Source organism: Phoxinus phoxinus (genome assembly GCF_949152265.1).
Source record: "Phoxinus phoxinus genome assembly, chromosome: 24".
In the NCBI taxonomy this organism is placed as follows: domain Eukaryota; kingdom Metazoa; phylum Chordata; class Actinopteri; order Cypriniformes; family Leuciscidae; genus Phoxinus; species Phoxinus phoxinus.
Window position 1 is genome coordinate 6,704,576 of NC_136899.1, and position 21,841 is coordinate 6,726,416.

Genomic DNA, 21,841 nt, shown 5'->3' on the forward strand with positions numbered 1-21,841 from the left:
GGGCTTTCTACTGTTTGAACTCTTCACCTGTCAGATGGAGCATAGGTCACACTTCAACCAGGGAGAGAGGGGCACAACCAGGAAATATTGCGTTTTTTTCAAGTTTGTAAAGGATTTGGCTCTATGAAATCTACAATTGTGACTTTTAGCCCATATCTGTAAGCTTTGAAGCCTATATGTACTCCTAAAAGTTGAACATCAACTTTTCAATTTTAGAAAACAATAAAAATATCCAGTGTCTACTATATAATTATTATTTTTATTTATTTAATTACTACTTCCTATAAATTAATTTGTTGTTTTATAGCTTTCATTACTCACTGTAAAAAAATAAATTACATCCCCAAGTCAAAATTTTCTAGTGACTGGTCACATCAAAATTTTTCAATTATCTGACATATTATTTCTCATTTAGCCAATGTTAACAGACTATTGCAACAATTAATTCAATTTATTTTACAGAATTTCACTTGGGCCAATTAAAAAATTTAGATGTGACCAGTCACTAGAATATTTTGACTTGGAGAGGCAAATCTTTTTTTACAGTGCTTAAATTGTATTTTGAAAATATTTACAATAAAATAGAAAATACTCACCTAATAATAAATATTTCAATATGCCTCACCAAAAAGTCCTGTTTCAATAAGAAATATGTTAACATAGGAAAAAAACGTTTGGGGGGGTGACATTTTATAGCACACCTGTGTTTTTGAGCAGATCACAGGGCCTCAGAGGGCTCTGTCATTCACGTGTGTTTCATAACCACATGTCGTTATCTGAATGCCATTTAACCTTGCAGTCCACCTGGGACAACAGAGTGTATATATCCCTGGTCATGTGTTTATTTCTGTACAAAGGGGTGAGGTCTGTCTTCAGTGGGCTATTCTTAACCCAACAACTTTTGCTTTGCAAGTCCAAACATCTGAGAAATGGCCTTGAATGAAATTCAAGATACATGACATCAATACTGCACTGAACAAACACAAAGCAGATATTTACAGAAATGGTTTGTCTCACTGTGCTCAGCTCCATCTCTTGATAAATAAACTCAGCACTTGCTTTTCATGGACCAGAGGCTATATAAAGCTAAAATGACTTTGTCCTTTTCCGTTTTATTGTGCAGAGAAAGATTTGGCAATAGGGAAACCTGTTTGGAAACCATAGTTATGTTTGCTAATTTAAATAATTATAATTTGTTTAAAACATGTAAATATGCAAATATTCTATCATTAATTAATGATTTATTATTAATCATTCTAGTACCTTATATGCATTTTAAATTATTATAATTTATGTAATCATATTTAATGAAACATTTTATAATAATAACTAAATATAATTTCAAATAGTTTTGAATTATTATTATTAGAATAATAAAAAGTAATGTTATTTTAGGAGGGCTCTTTTGATCATCTAGCAAATACAAGAATAGTGATCTTATCACATGTTCAAAAAGATTCCAAGACACCATAGCAATGACGTAGCAACACCCTGGCAACCACCTACAACACTTTAGCATCATAGCGGCTACATCTGCACACACAAGTACCATTTTCTTCAGGAAATGTAACATTTATTTAGCAATTTCTTTTGATGGCCCTACTATTTTTATTATTATTTGGTGCAGCAATTACACAGTCTACCTTTAAAGCTACACCGTGTAGGAATTACTCCCATCTAGCGGTGAAATTGTATATGACTACCAACTGAATATTACTTTCTAGCCCCTCCCATTCCGAGGGCGTTGTAACTCCTACGGTGGCCGTATTATTTCAAATCTGCCGACAGTCGCGAGTAATCTCCCCCTCGCATTCGTCACGGTGCCACTGAGTGTAAAACGTGAAAGGCGAAGCTTGGATTTCCAGGTATGTCCCTCTTTGGCTAATGTATTTTCAAGATGGAGGCACAACATGGCTTCTGCCATTTGAGTAGCTCACCCGTATGTATTATAAATGGCAGATTTACGCTTACGAGAATACTTGATTCGTTGGGAGAAGTAATTATACATTAATGAGCACATATAATTTTAAAAGAACAAAGTGGTTTTTGCTAAGAATCAACTTAAAAAATGACACAGTTTAGCTTTAATATATATTTTTACATACTACATCATCAGAAGTCGCACTTAACACAACCTCTTCTGTTAAGTGGAAGCTAAATGACCCCAGGTTGTAGCGCAGTAATGTCAGGCTATTTATCTATTATTTATTGACATGAGACATTATGTTACTCTGTCCCATGGGCAAAGCACTCCACGTGGAGATATCTGACGCATGAAGTGTCAAAGAGTGACATGCTAGCTATGGCAGTTATGGTTAGCTAGCACATCACGGATAACAACAACCCACACACACACACACACACACACACACACACACACACACACACACGTTTGTACATCTTTCATCTTTTTATGTGCTCATTTATCCTTCAGGCTGAGAGATAGTGGGTGAAAGAGCCCTCAACAACTCTTCCTTCCTTTCCTCCAGCTTTGACGCCCACCATCAAGTCCCCCCCTACCAAAACTTCTCTCATGCCAACCCACATGTGCCAATCACAGCTTGTTACCAACCAGTTCTTAGTAGAAGACAGACATTGACGGAGGGTTGTTAGTGAGAATAGGTTGTTTATCTCTCTCTCTCTCTCTCTCTCTCTCTTCTCTCTCTCTCTCTCTCTCTCTCTCTCTCTCTCTCTCTCTCTCTCTCTCTCTTGTCAGGAGCATAATGGAGGAAGAAACCCTGCTGCGAGAGAGACTGCAGGCTATAACAGTGAGTATCAGGCTATTCTTTTTGTTTTTTTTTGTAACGGAGAATCGAGGTTTTATATTGGCAAGGGAAATATTATCACTTTATACATTGTTATTTGACTTTGGTGTCAAGTTGGTAATCACAAAACCTTTCTAGGTGTTTGAAACAAACAGTTGAATTTTTCTCCGTTGTGTCTGGTAACCTTGATAAGTTGAGAGTTTTTAGTGTAATTTAAAAAAAAAAGCACTTAGTCTCAGCATTATAGTCTTAGTACTTTTGTGGCCTTGATTATATGAACCACACAACCATTAACTTTTTCACTTCCAGGATTTTTTTTCAAACTTGCCAGCCACCAGCATTTTTGATCATTTTCTCAACATTTTTATGGCCCCCGGCCCAACAATTTTTGTATGAATATCTGAACATGCAATATATCAAAATAAAGAACATAGTCTCTTCTTTTAAACAAACAAACAAACAAAACGTTTTATTCTAGCTTTTTGAACAATTTAATGTGAGTAATTTCATTAAAAAAAAGCAAAATTTTAAACTTAAAGCTGAGAAAATCACATTATTTTTGCAATGCTTTTATCACTTGTTTTGTGCTTCTTTTTTGCATGTGTTTTGATCGGAAGATTCAGAACTCTTTCAGAAGATGTGTTATTGCACCGTATAACAGTGAAAAAAAAAGGAAAGCTAGAAAATTCCGTCAATGGGGGCGAAAGAGTTAAAGGATCAGTTCACTTTCAAAAATGTTTTTGCTGATAATTTACTCACCCCGATGTCATCTAAGATATACATGTCTTTCTTTCTTCAGTCAGTCGAAGAGAAATTAAGGTTTTTGAGAAAAACATTCCAGGCTTTTTCTACACAGAATGGACTTCAATGGCAACCATCTATCCCAATGTTCAAAAGAAGGTTCAAATGTCCGTCTCAATGCAGCTTCAAAGTCTCGACACGACCCCAGTAGAGAAATAAGGGTCTTATCTAGCGTACCGATCTGTCATTTTCTAAAAAAATATAGAAAATTAATATACTTTTTAACCACAATTGTTCATCTTGTGCTGGTCTGCGACACACCACATATTACGTCATCACGTTGTAAACGTCATCACGGTCACGTCATCTATCTAAGTTATTTGTCTGTGGACTCCGGTTCAAAAAAGTAGGGAAGGGCGAAAAACTCCATCTCATTTTTTCCTCCATTATCAAAATCGTCCGACATCTTTGTTTTAATAAAAAATTTTTAGTATTATTTTTTTCGTGACCTTTCCAACGTGATGACGTAATACGAGACCTTCTTTTGAACATTGGGATAGATGGTTGCCATTAAAGTCCACTCTGTGTAGAACAATCCTGGAATGTTTTCCTCAAAAACCTAAAGTTCTTTTCGACTGAAGGAAGAAAGAAGGACATGGACATCTTGGATGACATCGGTGTGAGTAAATTATCAGCAATTTTTTTTTTTTGAAAGTCAACAAATCCTTTAATGGCCAGACAACAAATCAGAGAAGATTAATCTGTATTGTATATCTGCTTAAAAATGTGTTCGTTTCTGTCAGAGTATATGAACTCCATCAAAGAACATTCAGAGCATATATGGAGACGGATATCTGTCCATGTGTTATTTCTGTCCACACACAGCCTTTGAGCTGTTCATTTTATATATGAAGTCATAGTTTATTAGAGAGTTAAAAATAATGCTGCAAAGCCTCCCTCTCAAAAAGACTATATTAGTTCTCTCCCTATGCATGCTTGTGTTAATAGCAAGACGTGAAACAACAAAAGAGTGTGGGGTCAAGGTAAAACTGAAAAAGGTTTAGGATCTCATTTCACTTTACACATATGACTCTGTTTTCTCATCAGGACAAAAGAAAAATTCGAGAGGAGATAGAAAAGAAACGAAGGAACACCGAAGAAGAGAAATTAAAGCTACAATATCTAAAGGTATGTGTTGTTATTTATGTCATTTTATATATATATTATTAATTTTTAGTATTAATAAAACAAATATTAATAGAATAATAAGAATCAAAAGATGAATAATTAAATTAATGTTTACATTTTTTATGTCAAAATGATCATTATATTATTGCATTTTGTGATTTTATTTTATTAATTTACAACACTATATAATGTAAAGAAAAAAAGTAAATTATCTCGATACAACATGCTGTGTTGCGTTCTTTGCGCAAACAGAAAAAAACTCTCCGAGAACAATGGCTGATGGACGGCTTGAGCACCCAGAGCGAAGAGGAGCAAGAATCTGTGAAGGCCCAGACCGAAGATTTCCAACAAAAGACTAAACTCCTGCAGAGCAATATCGACAGGTACTCCCCTCAAATAAAAAGAGAAAAAAAAGTTTGTACTCTTCCACTAATGGTTTGCAAGGTTCTCGACTTCCTGATTGTGAGAAGCAATTGGATTATTCTTGTTTAACCACTTTGATTGGCTTTCAGAGTTAGCTAAGGTTCAGACAGATAGACCTCACTCACAGTATTACATAAACTGTCTACTTACACATCCCGCCTTGGCAGAGAGCCTGTTGACTTACGACAAGCTTTGTCTGAAAAAAAAAAAAAAATCATTATGCAGAAGGTCATACCTAGCGCAGGAAGCATGACTAACACAACAAAAGGACAAAATAACGGAGGAAAAATCTTTCTCAGAGATAGAAAACGAACCGCTCTCTAGTTACCATAAGCTGTCATACAGTATATCTGCGAAACACTCTCTGCCTGGTTTCTCCATGTGGAGCTTTATTTAGATGGAATGGACGTTTGCTTTCAAGGAGTTGTTCAGGTTGATTTAAAGGACTCAAATCTCCAAAGAGCTTTCTCAAATAGACTCTTCAATACGATGGCTGCAGTTTAAAGCAGTCGGATTAAGAGGGAAAAAAGCAATCAGATGAAAATCTCCACAATCACAGGACAGAGGTGGCTGGGCATTTCCCGCAAGTTATCTTGGCGTATAGGTTCATGGCCCCACTCAAAACATAAATGAGGGTATACATTCTGAAACTAAAAACTCATTTTTTGATATCATCAGCTCTTTGCACATGCCATAGGGAATGTTAAAGATTGAACAATACCGAAACATTACACAAGGAGGTGCCATTATATAGAGTGATTTTCATGAAATCAGGTTACTTCAAAAAGGACTAAAACTGTTTTTTTTATATATACTGTTAACTATTTTAAGTGGTTTGCACTACTAAAATAAAGGCATAGTTTAGCCAAAATGTTTAATTCTCATGTGGAACTAGACTTTTATGACTTTCTTTTTTCTGAGAAACACAAAAAAGGAAAAAGTTTTTTTTTTTTTTTTTTTTGTCCATACAATGAAAGTAAGTGGTATTCAGTGTTTTGGATCTCTTTGACTTTCATTGTATGGACAAAACCATTTAAAAAATGTTCAAATGATCTTCTTTTGTGTTCTACAGAATAAATAAAGTCAGATTTGGATCGATATGAAGGTGATGAAATCATGACACAATTTTCATTTTTGGGTGAACTACGCATTTAAGTAAAAACATTATGTTACATTATTTTATCTTTATAACTTAATTGAAAAATAAGCTAAATTATATAAGTAAGTAAAGCACCTTTATTTATATAATATCACAGTTTACAAAGTGCTTTACAGATCATAACTACATGTGTGCATTCACAGAAAAGAAAGACATACATACACACACATAGATGAGATTATAAAAAAACATACAACAATAAAATAAATTTAAAAAAAATGAGCCCTATGAACAAATGTGTTGCATAGTGAGTCGATTGCTCGCAGTTTGTGAAGAAGAGAGTTCCATAGCTTGTGACCGAAATGACTAAAGGCTGACTCATCCATTTTTCTCTGTGTTTTTGACCTGATTACTGGCTTTTAGTGATAGAGAGTCAAGATATGTAGCAATATTCCCTGCATCTTTGCAGAATAGAGCTGGAGATTGCGGCTCTGGAGACGCAAGAGCTGGAGATTTCTGCCAAAGAGGAGATTCTTCTGAAACAACTGAAGGAGGTGGAGAAAACTCCAGAGGACATCATAAAGGTATTGCTTGTGTAATCACTTTAACAGGCCTGGAGACTCCTTACCGCTTATTACAACACCGAGCCCCTTAAATTGGATCCACTTTTGAGTTGGGAACAAGGGAAATCACTACAATGCAGCATGCTGTGAAGTTTCCCCTCGGTTTCAAATTGACGTCAAGATAAAATTGTTTGATGCCAGCTGGTGCTGTGAGAAAAGGATCTGTTTGCGTGATACGTGACCTCATGTGATTTGTGTGAAACTTGCTTTTGTTTTATATCTTATTCAATCAAATCCGGTTTTGGTACTGCGCAAACTACTGTATTCACCCACAGGAAGTAAACGCAAATATCCTCCCAGGTAAAGAAATTTCTTCATTTTTCTATATTGCTATTTGTACAGCATTTTCCATTGACACTTCCTCAACAGACCTTTGTTTCTTCTTACAGAGCCAGTCCAATACATCTACACTGCTATACCCGATGTCCCGAAGAGCTATACTCCCACAACTAGGAGGAGAAGTGTCACACCAGGGAAACACGAAACTGATGAAGAGCAGGAGAAAAAAGGTACAACGCAAGGCAACTATTTGCTGATATAATCCGCACAAACATGTTAGGATTTCCTGGATATTTTGTTTAGACAGTGCAAACATGTCATCAAACTGTGCACTTCTGTAATTATGGCAATTCAAGGTACAAACAGTAAATGCTGTCTTTAATTTTTCATTTTCAAACATGAAAAGGATGGTTTCCATGACTGTAATTATGGGCATGACATAGAATTATGAAATCAAGTTATCAACATCTGAACACTGAACAGGATATTGTATATAGATACAGATTGCAAGATCACAATTTCTTTTTATTAAAGCAATAAGCCTCAAGAGTCCATGTGTTACCGTGTTTTTACCACAGGTAAGGGGTATTTTCAAGCATATTAATGATAATAAATAGAATAATTCTTCCACCAAATACACTTCCGTTCAAAGGTTTGGTGTCAGTAAGGAAGCATTCATCAAAGAATCTTGGAACAATTTATCACCGTTTTCACAAAAATGTTAATCAGCACAACTGTTTTCAACATTTATGAAATGTGTCTAAATCAGCAAATCAGAATGATTTCTGAAAGATCATGTGACACTGAAGACTCATGATAAAAAAGCAGAAAATTCAGCTTTGCAATCACAAGATTGCATTTTATTTTAAAATATTACATTATAAATATTCTACATTTAAATTGAAAATTATTATTTCAAATTATCACAATATTACTGTTTTTACTGTATTTTTATCAAATAAATACAGCCTTGGTGAACAAAAGAGACTTCTTTCAAAAACATTTTTAAACAATCGTACAAAAACATTAAAAATCTTACCAATCACAAACTTTTGAATGGTAATGTATTTTAAATCTTTTGTTTAAAGTCTTTTTTTATTGCAAATTCTTTTTAAATATATATATATATATATAAATAAACTTATTTAATAATCTCATGAGATTTTTTGAATCTCATGATTTGATTCGAGGTGGTTTGTGTTTAACGCTTTTCTTTCCTTTCAGCTACATACACCATGAAGATCAGTGTGGAAAAGGATCTCCGCACCGGAGAAAGTCACATCCTCTCCTCGACCTCCATCGCACATCTGGATCTCCAACACCAAGGCATCAAACTCTTTGAAGATGGGCGGAAATCTGTCTACGCCATGCCACCTGATGGCCAGGACTCCCAGAATGACATGAATGAGATGAGCTCTCTTGAAGTAGAGGAGCTTCTGATGAAAGCCTCGGAGAAGAAAGTCCCATCAGATGTGGAATACCACGAACCTGTGTTTTCAAGCCCATTCAGTCGACCTACAACCCCCCAGAGGACAGAAAGAGGTTACATCGGTCTTCATGGCCTTCAGATGCCCAACGACAACCAGAGTCCTTTTCAGGCTGAGCAATTTACCAAACAAGAAGCTCTTTACATTCCAACCACTCAAACCAACCAGTATTTGGAAACCAACCAAACAGCTCAAAATGGACCATATGCTAACAATGAATACAGCGACATAACCAGGATCAGCCCGGGATCTTCTCCCATACAGGAGTGTGAGGAACAGCTTCGGATAACTCCGACGGCAGACTCCGGGCTGGGATTCGGACGGTATTCCCCTCTGAATCCAAAGGAAAACTCTAGTCTCAACTTTGTGAGCTTACTCCCACCCAGGGTGGAATCTGGTGAACCGGTTACCATGATCTTTATGGGTTATCAGAATGCTGAATCCGATGAGGAAGATGAAGGGATCCAGGCTGAACTGGTAGTTATTGGTGATGATGATGATGATGAAGCTCCTTTGTCGTACCACCCTCTGGGCTACCACAGCAAGATCTTCAAACCCAACAGTGTGGTGTACCGCTCTGAGATCAGGCCTGGTGCCATCAGAACCTCCGGCTCTGGAAGACACACGTTTGGCCATGAAGACACGATAGCCACAGGTACCATTCGAAGATTGAGGAGACACTTTGGTTTCCAATAACATTTCTTAGTTCCTTACATGTGTTTGATAATGTACTTTACAATAAGGTTTCATATGTTAACATCATTTAAAGAGAGAGTTCACCCAAAAATGAAAATTCTGTCATAATTTAAGGCCGGTTCACAACAAGAATAACCCTGGACCACAAAACCAGTCACATGGGTCAATTTTTTGTTTCTTAGGATAGGACAATATTTGGTCGAGATACAACTATTTAAAAATCTGGAATCTGAGGGTGCAAAAAATTCTAAACATTGAGAAAATCTCCTTTAAATTTGTGCATTTATGTTTGAGATTGTGCAGCATTCACTCACAAAAATAAATGTTTTATATATTTACAGTAGGACATTTACAAAATATCTTCATGGAACATGATCTTTAATACCCTAATGATTTTTGGCATAAAAGAAAAATCGATAATTTTGACCCATAGAATGTATTGTTGGCTATTGCCACAAATATACCCGTGCGACATGTGACTGGTTATGTGATCCAGGGTCACATATTAGCATCCACAGCAACGCACAATATTGTTGCGTACTTATTTCATAGCTGCCACTTTAATTGCTCAAGCTCTTTAAAGCTGAAAGGATTCTGATTGGCTGTTAATGTCTTTATCGTTTATCAGCTGAAAAAAAAAAATCGTTCTAAAAAATTATTGGACTCCACTATTCTCATAGTTATCATTATTAAAAAGTATGACAGAATATTACGTTTTGAGTGAACTATTCCTTTTAATGCGAGTTATCATGAACATCCACTTTTATAGCCTTTATTAATATCGGGTTAATGTTAATTTCTACATATGCCAATACATATGAAGTATATAAATATAAATGAACGTTAGTAAATGTTTTAAGAATAAACAGAAGCTAACAATAAAATATGTATACATTCACATTAACCTAGATTAATAATATCTTTAAACTTTAAAACAGTTTAGTTTAGTTCATGATACCTGTTTTAACTGATGTTGAACCTTACCGTCACTTTAAGAATGCAAAGAAATATCCGGCAGCGAGAATACAAAAAATACTAGACGTTAATATTTATAATCAACTGAAATATGCTGCATTGTGTTTGGAGCATCCTAATATATAATAATAATAATAATAAATAACACAAATGCATGGCGTGCATGAAATTAAACTTACTGTTTGTCTTATAACAACTGTCTTGTTTTTATATGAATAATAAAATAATTTCTGCTTTGACATTAACTTGCTTTTGTCATACTTTTTTTGGGGACATTTTGGCGTAATATAACAAGATTGCTAATCAGATTTTAGTGGTTTGGGATTTCTTTCCTTACAAAAATGTACCATGGTAAACAGTTAATGACAAAAACAAACAAGCAAACATAAGCTAGTTCAAAAATCTGGATAATTAAAAAATAATTAAAATACAACAAAATTACAAGAAGAATCAGAAAGGAAATCCCATATTCATTTATTGTAATGTCTGTGGCGGATACTATGGTTACCATGGTGAATGTGTGCAATGGCTGATAAAACATAATGGCTTTTAGATATCTTTAGGGCATGTTATTCATTTCTTTATTTTGTTTCATTATAGGTTCAGCCGTTTCCGACAGCTAATGTGTGAATTAGCATAGTTTTTCCTCTCTCCTCCGGAGTAATGCACCGTTCCCGTCCAGCATCAGCTTTAATTGAGCACTTTGCCCTTCGTTGCTTTTAAGACATTGTGTCTGTTCAAAAGGTCTTTCATAACATCTGCTAAAGAGAGAGTTATGTAATAATCCTTGGCTTGCGTTACGTAAGGTGCAAAATGAATGCTAAAATCTGCGACGTTCTGCATATTCATTGTTTTCTCTGTTTTGTCATCCCCTCGTTTTGGCTCGCCAGTGCAGGGTTAATGTGCTAACTGCAATCCCATCATCCTCTCTGACAGATCGCGGACACATCCATCGATTTCATTGATTGATTGGATTTTGATTGGGGTTGAAACTAACTAACTAACTCACCACTGCATGCTGAATATCCAGGTGTGGTTAAACTGAAATATTCTTACGCTCTTCTCCACAGCGCTGCCAATGAAATGTCTCAGCTGAGAAATACATGTAAGCTCTTCAAAGCAAGATTACTATGTCGGCAGCTTGTATTTGCTGATGAGGATGGAAAGGACTGAGAGACTGATCTGAAAAAAAAAAAACTGCTTATGACATGAATCATATTTGTGCGCCATCATGTTGTACATAATGTTTTTCAGTTGACTGTTATGTAATTCATGTTGCTTTTTGGTAAAGTTTTTTTCTGTGTGTTTTTTTTTTATCAAAGTGATTTTAGTTTTTTTTCGGTAACACTTTACAATAGTGTCTCATTTGTTAACATTAGTTAATGTATTAACTAACACTAACTATCAATGAGTAATACATTTGTTACCATATTTATTAATCTTTGTTTGTTAGTTAATAAAAATACATCAGTGCATTGTTTGTTCACTGTGCATTAACTAATGTTAACAAATACAACTGTAGATATTAATCATGTAGTAGTAAATGTTGAAATGGACATTAACTAAGATTAATACATGTTCATTCAACTAAAGTTGATAATGTTATTTATAATTAATGTTATGAAAACTTATTGTAAAGTGTTACCATTTTTTTCTGTCCCCTCTCAAAACCTGCCTTTGCAGGGGCAAAGTTTTATATAAGGTGACTAAATAATATTACATTTGACAAAGTTGTATCTTGCCAACATTCACACTCTAAATGTTATTTTCCTAATCGGCACTGCTGTCATATTGTCCAGCAAAAAAAAAAAAAAAGTTTTTTTTTGGTTAACCATAAATCTAACAAAAGGAATTAGTGAGTAGTAGAGCAAGAAAAATATCAGGTAGGGGTTAAAAAAAAAACAGAATAAAATTTGAAAACAAGTTTTAATGTTACGCATTTAGTAAATTTTTGTACATTTATCCTACTTCAATATTTTTACAATAAAACAAGACAAAAACACTGATTAAGAATATTATTTTTGCAGTCTAATGTATGTTGACATGACATGAAAAGAAGTGACAAGTGTTTAAACACATTAAACTAAATCACTTGATCTTAAACTTAGTCACTGCGTCAGTGCAAAGGGCAAGTTTCTGAGAGGATAGTAATGAACCATATTACGTCATATTCTCTAAAGATGAGAAACCAATTACATGAAACCTTGAGAATATGCTTGATTGACAGGAAGCTTTTAAGAAATTCCTTGTGAGACCGAGTGCGTGTGTCGGAACGGCTGAGGCTGCTCAGCTATTGGCTGTTTCTGGCACATTCAGAGTAAGTCACAGTCTCTGTGGTTACAGAGAAGCAGAGCTTCAGCCAAGACAGAATCGCTGAGCACGTTCCCTGTCCTCCGTCTGCTCGTATCACAAGGTAGGACACAGAGAACTTTATCTTCTACTTAATGACAATATATGGGGTGAAGGAACTTGTTTATGTGTCATGCTGTTGGTTTTATATGTAGTTTGTGCTGGATTGCTGTTATACATTTTTCAGTGGTGCTGTAAAGAATGTGATATTGTTGAGATGCTCTGACAAACGGATGCTAAACTCATTGGGTTTGTGCTAATGTGGTCTGAAGAGATTCGATTTGGTGCAAACAAGTGTGTGAGAGTGTGTGCGCTTGCATGGGGTGATAGGTTTCGGTCTGCTTTCCCGACATTCACTGTATTTTATGTCAAACTTAGTATTGTTGCATCATAAATGTGAGAAGTGAGATTGCATTGATACTTGATGATATGTATATTGTTACATTTTTGTAATCTGGCTTTAGTGACATCCATGATGTGCATCTTTAAAAGCATTATGAATTAAAAATGTCAGTCATATCAATAAAACGCATTATTTTGGGCTTTGAAATTCATCAACGTCCTGTCTAATTTATACCTGAAGCGTGAAGATGGAACAACGTGAAGAACAGAAGCTGTGAAAGTTGAATTAATCCCAGGCTGCTTGTACAAACCTCGAGCACTTCAGAAAACGTGGAATACGAGATCTGAGATGTTGTCAGACAGCATCAGCACTGGGCTTCTCAGCTGAATATGTGTGTGTGGGTGTGTGAGTGTGTTTTAGAGTGAATTAAAGTGTCCGCGTGGGTGAGTGGAGGCGTGTGTGTGTGTGTGTGTGCCTAGGGTAAATGTGAGACAGAGATGGATCCTCTTTGGAACTGATTACAGATGAGAATGTCTCCTGCTCCATTTCACCCTCCCATTAATGCAGAGAAGAGCAGAGAGCTGACACATGAACTGCTATTAATATGTCAGCAAAAATATGGGTAACACTTTCTATGTAGCCTGTATGTACTCATAACATAATTCATAATGGCTTTTTTTTTTTAAATTTCAAATCAGGTATGTTCTTTTAATTAACCAAAACCAGTTATAATACTTGAAAATTCATGGTTAAAACACAGCATTATACACATTATACATTATTATCTTGATTATATTGTATTCATAATAATAATAAACACCTTGACCAAGTAAATAAATATAAAAAATCATATACAAGTATTTTTTTTTTACAAATATTTCAATTATAATAGATACAGTTTGCATTCATATTATTATTATTTTTAATTATTTTTCATAACACTTGTCTAAATGTGTGTGTGTGTGTGTATATATATATAAAAATGTATGTGTATATATATATAGCCTACACTATATATAAAACAATATTTTCTAACAATTATATAACAATATAAATCTTAACTTTCACTTTTTATCAATTTAACACATTCTTGCTGAATAAAAGTATTAATTTCTTTCAAAAAAGAAAGAAAACATTTTTTTTTTTTTATTCATCAAAGAATCCTGAAGACAATTATCACATGTTATAAAAACATTAAGCAGCACAACTGCTTTAACATTGATAATAAATCAGCATATTAGAATGATTTCTGAAGGATCATGTGACACTGAAGACATGGCATCAGCTTTGCATCACATAAATCAATTATATTTTAAAGTATATTAAAATAGAAAATCATTATTTTAAATTGTAATAATATTCCACAATATTACCGTTTTTTTTTTATCACATAAATGCAGGCTTGATGAGCATAAGAGACTTCTTTCAAAAACAAAAATAATAATGTTTACAAACTTTTGACCGGTGTGTATATATTTACATATAGGCCTATATAGACATACCACATAGTACATACATATATACATGTGTGTGTATAAATATTTGTACTATTTGGTAAAGGTCTGAAGTAATATCTGAACTTCATTCTTTATTTATATTTGTATATATAATATATTTATTCGCTTGTTGTATTAAAAACTATTTTTATATACAAGTAGCTTCTCTAAATAATTTCAGTAGTTCATTTTAAATAGTCCATACGTACACAAAAAGAACATTCAACAAAGTCATTTTTCCATTCAAACTGATGACTCTCTACAAAATTCTCCCTTCGAGACATCTGTGTCTTATTCTGCAAAGCCCTCATGCCGCATAGTGATTTGTATCACCCGAGAACATCGCCTTCCCATTTCCAAAGGCTCAGTGCTCAGTCACATGCATCTGAATGGCCACCTACGCTCTGGCCCCCCAGCACCTGTTACTGTGATGCTCCACACAGGTTATTATTTCCTTCTGAATAGAACAACCTTGAGCATGAAATGTTCTTCTTTAATGGCCTTTCCTCACACAATGATGCGCACAGCCTATACTGTAGATACCAAAACGGTTCAAAACATTCACCTTGATTATATTTATTAGTGAAATCTCTGCACCAACTACGCCACAATCCCCTATGACATAACTTTCATTTAACCCATCGACCTCATTGACAAGCCACTTATTGATCAGTCAACCAAAACTGCAGCTGCTAATGCAAAAACACTGGAGCGGCCAATCAGAGTTGAGATGCCCTGAGGTGACCACTCATGCCAACATCAGTGACTTCAGACCAACTCGCAATGACATTTCTGCCAATAACTCCCAATAACTCAATAACTCCCATATCAGGGCAAGTTCACTTCCTATCCATGCATCCACAAACTATTTACTCAAGCCCAGAGTGCATGCAGGTTTCACCAGGAAGATTTTCTTGGCAAAGTGGTGATGATCTCCTTCTGGCTCGTGTTTCTAAAGCTCACGGTAGGTATTGGGACACGCTGGTACCTCCGTCTGCCTTCAATGCAAATGTTATTGTCACTGAATAATTTATGGATTGCAGATTGTCATGACGGAGAGGGTGCGAGAGTGTTGAAGTTTTCTCACAAGCCGAGCTGCTAGAGGAGGAGCCGGGTAGGGGGTGTTGCTATGGTAGTCAACACTTTACCGCTTGTCATTTTCACGAGGCTTTGTGCCTTTTGTGTAGCTTGATTGGGGTGAAACGGGCAGGCGCTGAAGTGGATGGTAATTTCACATAATTTTGACTGTTTTTAGTGCTCGCATTAGCATGCCGCTTGAGTTTTGAATGATTGTGGGAGACTTTCGTGCAATGCTGGTAATTGTACCAAACAGACATCAAGGAACAGCTAGACGACTAAAGTATTTCAAGCCAAAGTGAACTTATATAATCTATGAATGGTGCTGTCAATTTTTGCATTTTGATTTCAGCACAACCCCCATATTGTACTGATATTGTGTTATGTTCAGCATGCAAGTGTGTAATTGTGGTTTTGATGTTGTGAGAGTGAAAAAAAATCCCTTTTCTAATCCCCATGGCAGCTGATTTAGTCTGTCAGAAAGTGTTTGAGCGTTAGATCACACATCACTTTGGCACTTGGTGCGAATGAGATCAGAAAAATCCATGTAAACAAACCTCGCTGGCGTGATCAAGCGCTCTGCAGTGGCGCATCAACAAGACAAGACAAATAAGGACATGCAATGTGCGATTGATTGTTAATTCTCATTTAAAATGCTCTCTCGGTATGCAATGAAAGAAACCCGGTGGTCAGTGCAGTGGCAGTCTATGAGGGTGTTATCTTTCAGTAGATTACTTCTTTCTTTTCCTGTCTGATCCAGAGCCTATGCTGCTGCTTAACTGCAGGACATGAAGAAGAGCCAGTTCTGCAGTCTTATATAATGAGTCTACTTATTTCTGCCTACTATAACCCACTTTTGTGAAATGACCCAAGTGATTTCACTTTCTTCTTAAACCCTGTAATAATCTAATATAGGGAATAAATGTTGCGTATTTTACATAAGGAAGCCCAGGTGAATTTCAAACGCCTGTTTTGTACATTTAAAAAATAACTTTCACGCTATAAAATGTGTTAAACAGATGTAACAAGGTGCAATTTGGGAGAGTCAGTTCAAAAGGTAAGAATTTCTGTGCAGAGTGAAACTAATGCTTGTGACTAACCTGGTTTTTTAAGTGCTGTGCAATTACAACAACATGGTGCCTTTCAACAATCATAGGCATTGCTGGACGTTTAGCAGTGCTTCTGTCACAATTTTTCATCTCAGCCTAAAAAAAAGAAGAAATCTGTCATTATTTGATCTCAATTCTTACCTGAAAAAGTGGTTGAAGTAAGCTATCTGAGGTTATTTCACTCTGAAAACTATTCTTACCAGTCGTTCTTTACATAATAGGCCGCTATGCTTTCCTCTCACACTAGATTCACAGAATGTCATATTAAAGAGATAGTTCACCCAAAAATGAAAATACTGTCATCATTTACTCACCCTCAAGTTGTTTACATTCGGAAAAATATCTTACTTTGTATTCATCAGAATGATGAAATTAATTCCATACAAGTTTGGAATACCTTTGATGTGAGTAAATGACAGAATTTTTTAACTATAACTTTTCAGTGCAAAACAGTCTAATGAGCGAATGAGTCTTTTTAGTGAATCACATTCAGCACGATATGTGAAGTCCCAAGCTAATGATTCGTATGAGCCGGAACATTTTGGTGAATCAATACATACAATGCGATCAGTGAAGTCAAATCACTCAGCAAATGACTCTTATTAGCAGTTCTTTGAAGTGATAAAAAAAAAAAAAATCAGTTGAAGCAGTTTCACAATTATTCTCATTTATTTACTGAACAGCAAGTCATTAATTGCATCATGTCTGACTCCATGAACCAACCCAACCTAAAACATTGTTGTTGACAATGTGTAGTTAAAGATACACTTCTTTTTCTGTGGTATTTTATACAATAAAAGAATAATTCAATCTGACACCTCCTTTTTTTTCTTATTTAAAATTTAAATAGATAGTTCACCTAAAAAATAAGGTTGATTGTTCACCCTTTTACTCACCCTCAAGTTGTTCCTAACCTGTATGTTTTTATTTTGAACACAAAAGAGGATCATTTGAAGAATGCTGGTAACCAAATAGTTGATGGGGCCCATTGACTTACATTGTAGGAAAAAAAAAATACTATGCAAGTCAATGGCTACCGTCAACTGTCTGGTTACCAACATTCTTCAAAATATCTTAATTTGTGTTCAAAATAATAAAGAAACTCATACAGGATTCGAACAAGGAGTAAAACATTGCTAAATTTTCATTTTTGGGTGAACTATCCCTTTAACAACAGAATTGGATTTTTTCCTCAAATTCAAATAATTTGTTAATGGAACCATTAAAGAACTGTCATTAAATTACTCAGTATAGAATGCATTAATATGTGCCACCATTCCTGATGTATTTTTGTGGTTTTACTTTATTTGTAAAAGTTGTTAGTCAAGCCTGTTTTTAAACCTCCTGCCAGGAATATTACGTTCAGCTACGTCAGCTCAAGCTCAGGAAGTTTCCCATATAAGAATCAGCCCTGAAAAACGTAGAAATTTACTATTACATAAGATCGGTACTAAACATGAGTGGGTGCAAATTAGCTTTGATATGCTGTGAATGTTTTGGTGATTAGGGAAATGAGACTCCTCTTACTGCTTTTGAATTTCTTTGTCGTATTTTTCTCTTGCAGGGAGCTACGAGTGAGCTTGAAGAGGTGGATAGACTGGAAGAGATTGCAGGTTCTTCTCATCCTGAGAATCCAGAGCATACAGAGCTGAAGTCCCTGTCTGAGCCTGTAACCATGGAGACAAGTGAAAACTCCAGCACAGCAAACATAATTGACTGTGAAATGGAAGTCCTGGAGACCGAGTTACCTGAGAGCAAGGACACAGGAAACATAGATGAACAAGTTTGTCATGATGCAGATGTTTTAGAGTCCATTAGTACAAAAGTTGTGGCCAACATTTTAGCAGGCTTACCTCCTACGGAGATCAAGGCCGATGAGCTTGAAGACGTTTGCAGTCCAAAAGAGGCGCTTGTCTTGGAGGACACTCAAGAAGAACTTTATCGCAATGAGTCAATTACCTCTTCGATATCCGACACTCCGTCAAGTGCTGAGAGCGTGTATGAAAATGACGTCACGCATAAGAGGCAAGATTCGCTGAGACAAGAACCGTTGGAGAACATCGCACCTCAAACAGATGATGTTGACGATCCAGATATGTTAGACGCATTGGGTATAGACTCACATGAAGCCATCTTAGAAAGTTTTGGATGTGAGGAGCCAGAAGAAACCATCCTTGAGCACTACATCCGAGAAGAAGTTCTGTCAGACGTCTCCACAGAGTCCTGTCACGACCCAGACGAAATAGACGAGTGTCTTCGTGTCGAAATAGCTGCAGCGTCGCCAGACAGCGAAACCGATGATAAATGGAGGTGTTTCTTCTCTTCCTCCATCAATAAGGAAGATGATGATTCCTACCTTGACAGCCTTGAGCTGAGCGCACAAGAACTCTTTATTCAAAAAACAGAAGTTCTGAATACTGAGGAAGTTTCAAAGGGAACTGAAGAGCAGGAGGTTCCAGTGGGAGAAGAAGTGCTAGAACAACCAGGGAATGACCCAGATCAGCAACCGCAAGAGATATCTTACAATTCATCCACACTGTTCCACGGCTTGTCCAAGATTTCCGAAGATGATGAGGATCTTGGACGAGGCTCAGCAACCCACAAGAGCAATTCATTCGATTCCGTCAAATCCGATTCCGGCAAAAAGGTGCCGAAAGATTATTGTGTGATTCAGGAAATGAAAAGCGAGAACGTCAGTACTGAACATGTGGATTTCAAAGTTGCTCGCCAACAGTGGCTAGAGATCGAAGAGCAAACGAAAAACTTGACACACCATCCAAGCACACCAACAACTCGACCTGGCACCTGCCAAGGTAGTCACAGTTTCATGTATACGCCTGTCCGCAACATCGACCGGCCCAAGAGGGACCTTGAGAGCTTGTCGCTTGCAGAGGACTATGCGCACACCCAGTTTAGCCCTTGCTCTGAGGATTCAGGTCTGGACGACTCTAGTTATAGATCGCCGTTTGAAGACCCAGAGACTCCAATTGAGAAAGAGATTCGCCAGACCATGGAGCGTGAGGACAACCTGAGGCGTGAGAGGGGAATGTCAAAATCGTACTCCAGTGACTGCGTACAGATGAGGGTGAGATCTGCCACCTTGAACCCTGGAAAACTATGCCAAGAAGTCGATGAGAAAAGGAAGATGTTTGATCACCAGGATGACGATAGTAGTATATCCAAATCTCTCGTCAGCATGATGCCTTCTTTCATCATTACCTCCTCACCAACCAAAAGCTCACAGAAACTAGACTTGGCCACCAACAGCGTTATCGTCCTCGACCCAGAGCCTTTCCCTCCAAGTCCACGACATGGAAAGATGGTGTCCTCCAAATCTGCAGACTGGAGACCTGAAGATACCCCTAATCTCATCATTCTGGAGACATCAAACCTCATCATTCGAAGTGCATCTGAGTTCAACTTGAATTCTGCTTCTGAGGAAACCCAGGAGAAGATGTTTCTCAACAACCCGTTTTTTAAGTTGCGGTCCAGGAGTACGATATCTCTCGTTGATGAGGAGATTAAGATGGTAAAGCAGCGAGAAGAGGAACTGAAGCGTCAAAGGGCCAGTGTTTACTCAAAGGATCACTTCCTGATGTCTCCAAACCGTTTGGACAGCTCATTGTTTACAGGTACTGCATTCCAACAGAAAAAAACAGATAGAATTTTTAATTCCATTGATCTAAAGTAATGACTACATCACTGAGACTGCAAAACACATGCATGTCAGAAAATATCTGTTCATTATTGGTTTTCAATATAATTTCAGATGATGTGCCAATTAAATGTAAATCATCCCCTTCATCTCCAATGAAAACATGCAGAATGGATCGTTCAGCTTTGTCATGTGATCATCGAGTAAGTATCGATATGTATATGTATATGTGTGTATATGTATGTATATGTATGTATATGTATATGTGTGTGTGTGTGTGTATTTATATAAAATTATCTGTAATGATCTCAAAACGTCTGTGTTTTCAAAGATAAAATTGAAAATGAAAATCACTTATTGTCCTCTCAATAGTTTCTTGAAACCTATGCTGGAGGCCGACGTAAAAGTGCCATGGCTTTGCGCTGGGAGGCAGGAGAGTTTGCGAACAATGAGTAAAACAAAAAAAAAGATGGACACTGATCGTCAATTTGCAGCTGTTTTACGTAAGAGAATTTTCAATGCTCAAACTTGTTTGTTTATTGTGACAGCATATACACTTGCTACTGCTGCTTGTGTGACTTTGTTGTTGATCCAGAAACAAATCTGCATAAGCCGAGATGCCTAAATGTTATTTGAATGTACTGTTTCACGCATATTTGTGATTCCTCTTTGATGAGGAGAGACTTATAAACCATATTTTTTAGTGTTTTGTCTATGAAGTTGAGGAGAATATGTACTGTATATTCGTATATTCATATATTCGTATTTTCTTGTATGGAAATGTTTGTATATCCCTAAATTATATGAAAAAATTAAACAGTATTAAAAGGGTTTTAGGATAACATTTAAGTAAAAAAAAAAAATGGATGCATTTTGTTAAATATAGCAGAAACAATTTAGCATCTTTTGTCAAAAGGAAATCATTGAGAGATTTCTTTTTTTTAAAGAATGAATATAAATTTGATTGCTATGATTGCTCTAGGAATAGAGGACATTTTTTGAAGATACTAATCTGCATCCAGATAACATTTCTTCAGTTACACTCAGTATGAAAAGCTTGAATCTCTTCAGAAAATCATCTACTATCTAAAAATGACCTGTTGCTTTGTTGTCCACAGAAAATGTGCATATTTGTCAAACCGCCATGCTTTTAAAAGAGTATTGCTTGCTAACCTTGCTTACCATGTCAGTCTCAAGAAAATACTTGCTTTGCATACCATTTGAACAATCACATGTTCAAAATAAATGTCAATTAAAATCAATTGTCTTTTTATACTAAAACAGTTACGGTAACTCTGATGAGCAAACGCACAAGATTGTCTTTGTATTAATAACACTTCACAGGAGAAAACATTTCCTCACACAAAAATGTGATCACATAAGTGGCATGATATTCAATCTATATGAAATAACTCACCAAAAGATGATTTTAAAGAGAGAGCCAGCAGCACAGGAACCCATATTCTTAAACGGCTGAAATAACAATCCAAATAGATGTATTAATACAAAATATATGCACACATTCTAGAAGATAAA

The 21,841-nt window shown here is 36.1% G+C and overlaps 2 protein-coding genes across 4 annotated transcripts in view; both read left to right on the top strand.

Annotated features, from left to right (window-relative positions):
• The window catches only part of palmdb (palmdelphin b), a 39,925-nt gene extending 18,360 nt beyond the window's left edge, over positions 1-21,565 (top strand). For 2 of the 3 annotated variants that reach the window (XM_079601089.1, XM_079601088.1), the window contains exons 2-8: positions 2,717-2,768; positions 4,614-4,694; positions 4,947-5,077; positions 6,686-6,800; positions 18,215-20,282; positions 20,420-20,508; positions 20,678-21,565. In XM_079601089.1, the coding sequence (XP_079457215.1) occupies positions 2,724-2,768; positions 4,614-4,694; positions 4,947-5,077; positions 6,686-6,800; positions 18,215-20,282; positions 20,420-20,508; positions 20,678-20,761 (2,613 nt within the window). In that variant the 5' untranslated portion in view covers positions 2,717-2,723 and the 3' untranslated portion in view covers positions 20,762-21,565. Of the gene's footprint in view, positions 1-2,716; positions 2,769-4,613; positions 4,695-4,946; positions 5,078-6,685; positions 6,801-15,262; positions 15,429-18,214; positions 20,283-20,419; positions 20,509-20,677 lie in introns of those variants that run through there. The other variant, XM_079601090.1, reaches the window with a different exon arrangement.
• On the top strand, positions 6,896-13,178 carry LOC306992342 (palmdelphin-like). The gene is made up of 4 exons (XM_079601092.1): positions 6,896-7,139; positions 7,229-7,348; positions 8,343-9,260; positions 11,347-13,178. Exons 3-4 carry the CDS (start codon positions 8,354-8,356, stop codon positions 11,370-11,372), a joined length of 933 nt encoding a protein of 310 aa, XP_079457218.1. The 5' UTR covers positions 6,896-7,139; positions 7,229-7,348; positions 8,343-8,353; the 3' UTR covers positions 11,373-13,178.
• Positions 21,566-21,841: the final 276 nt, after the last annotated feature.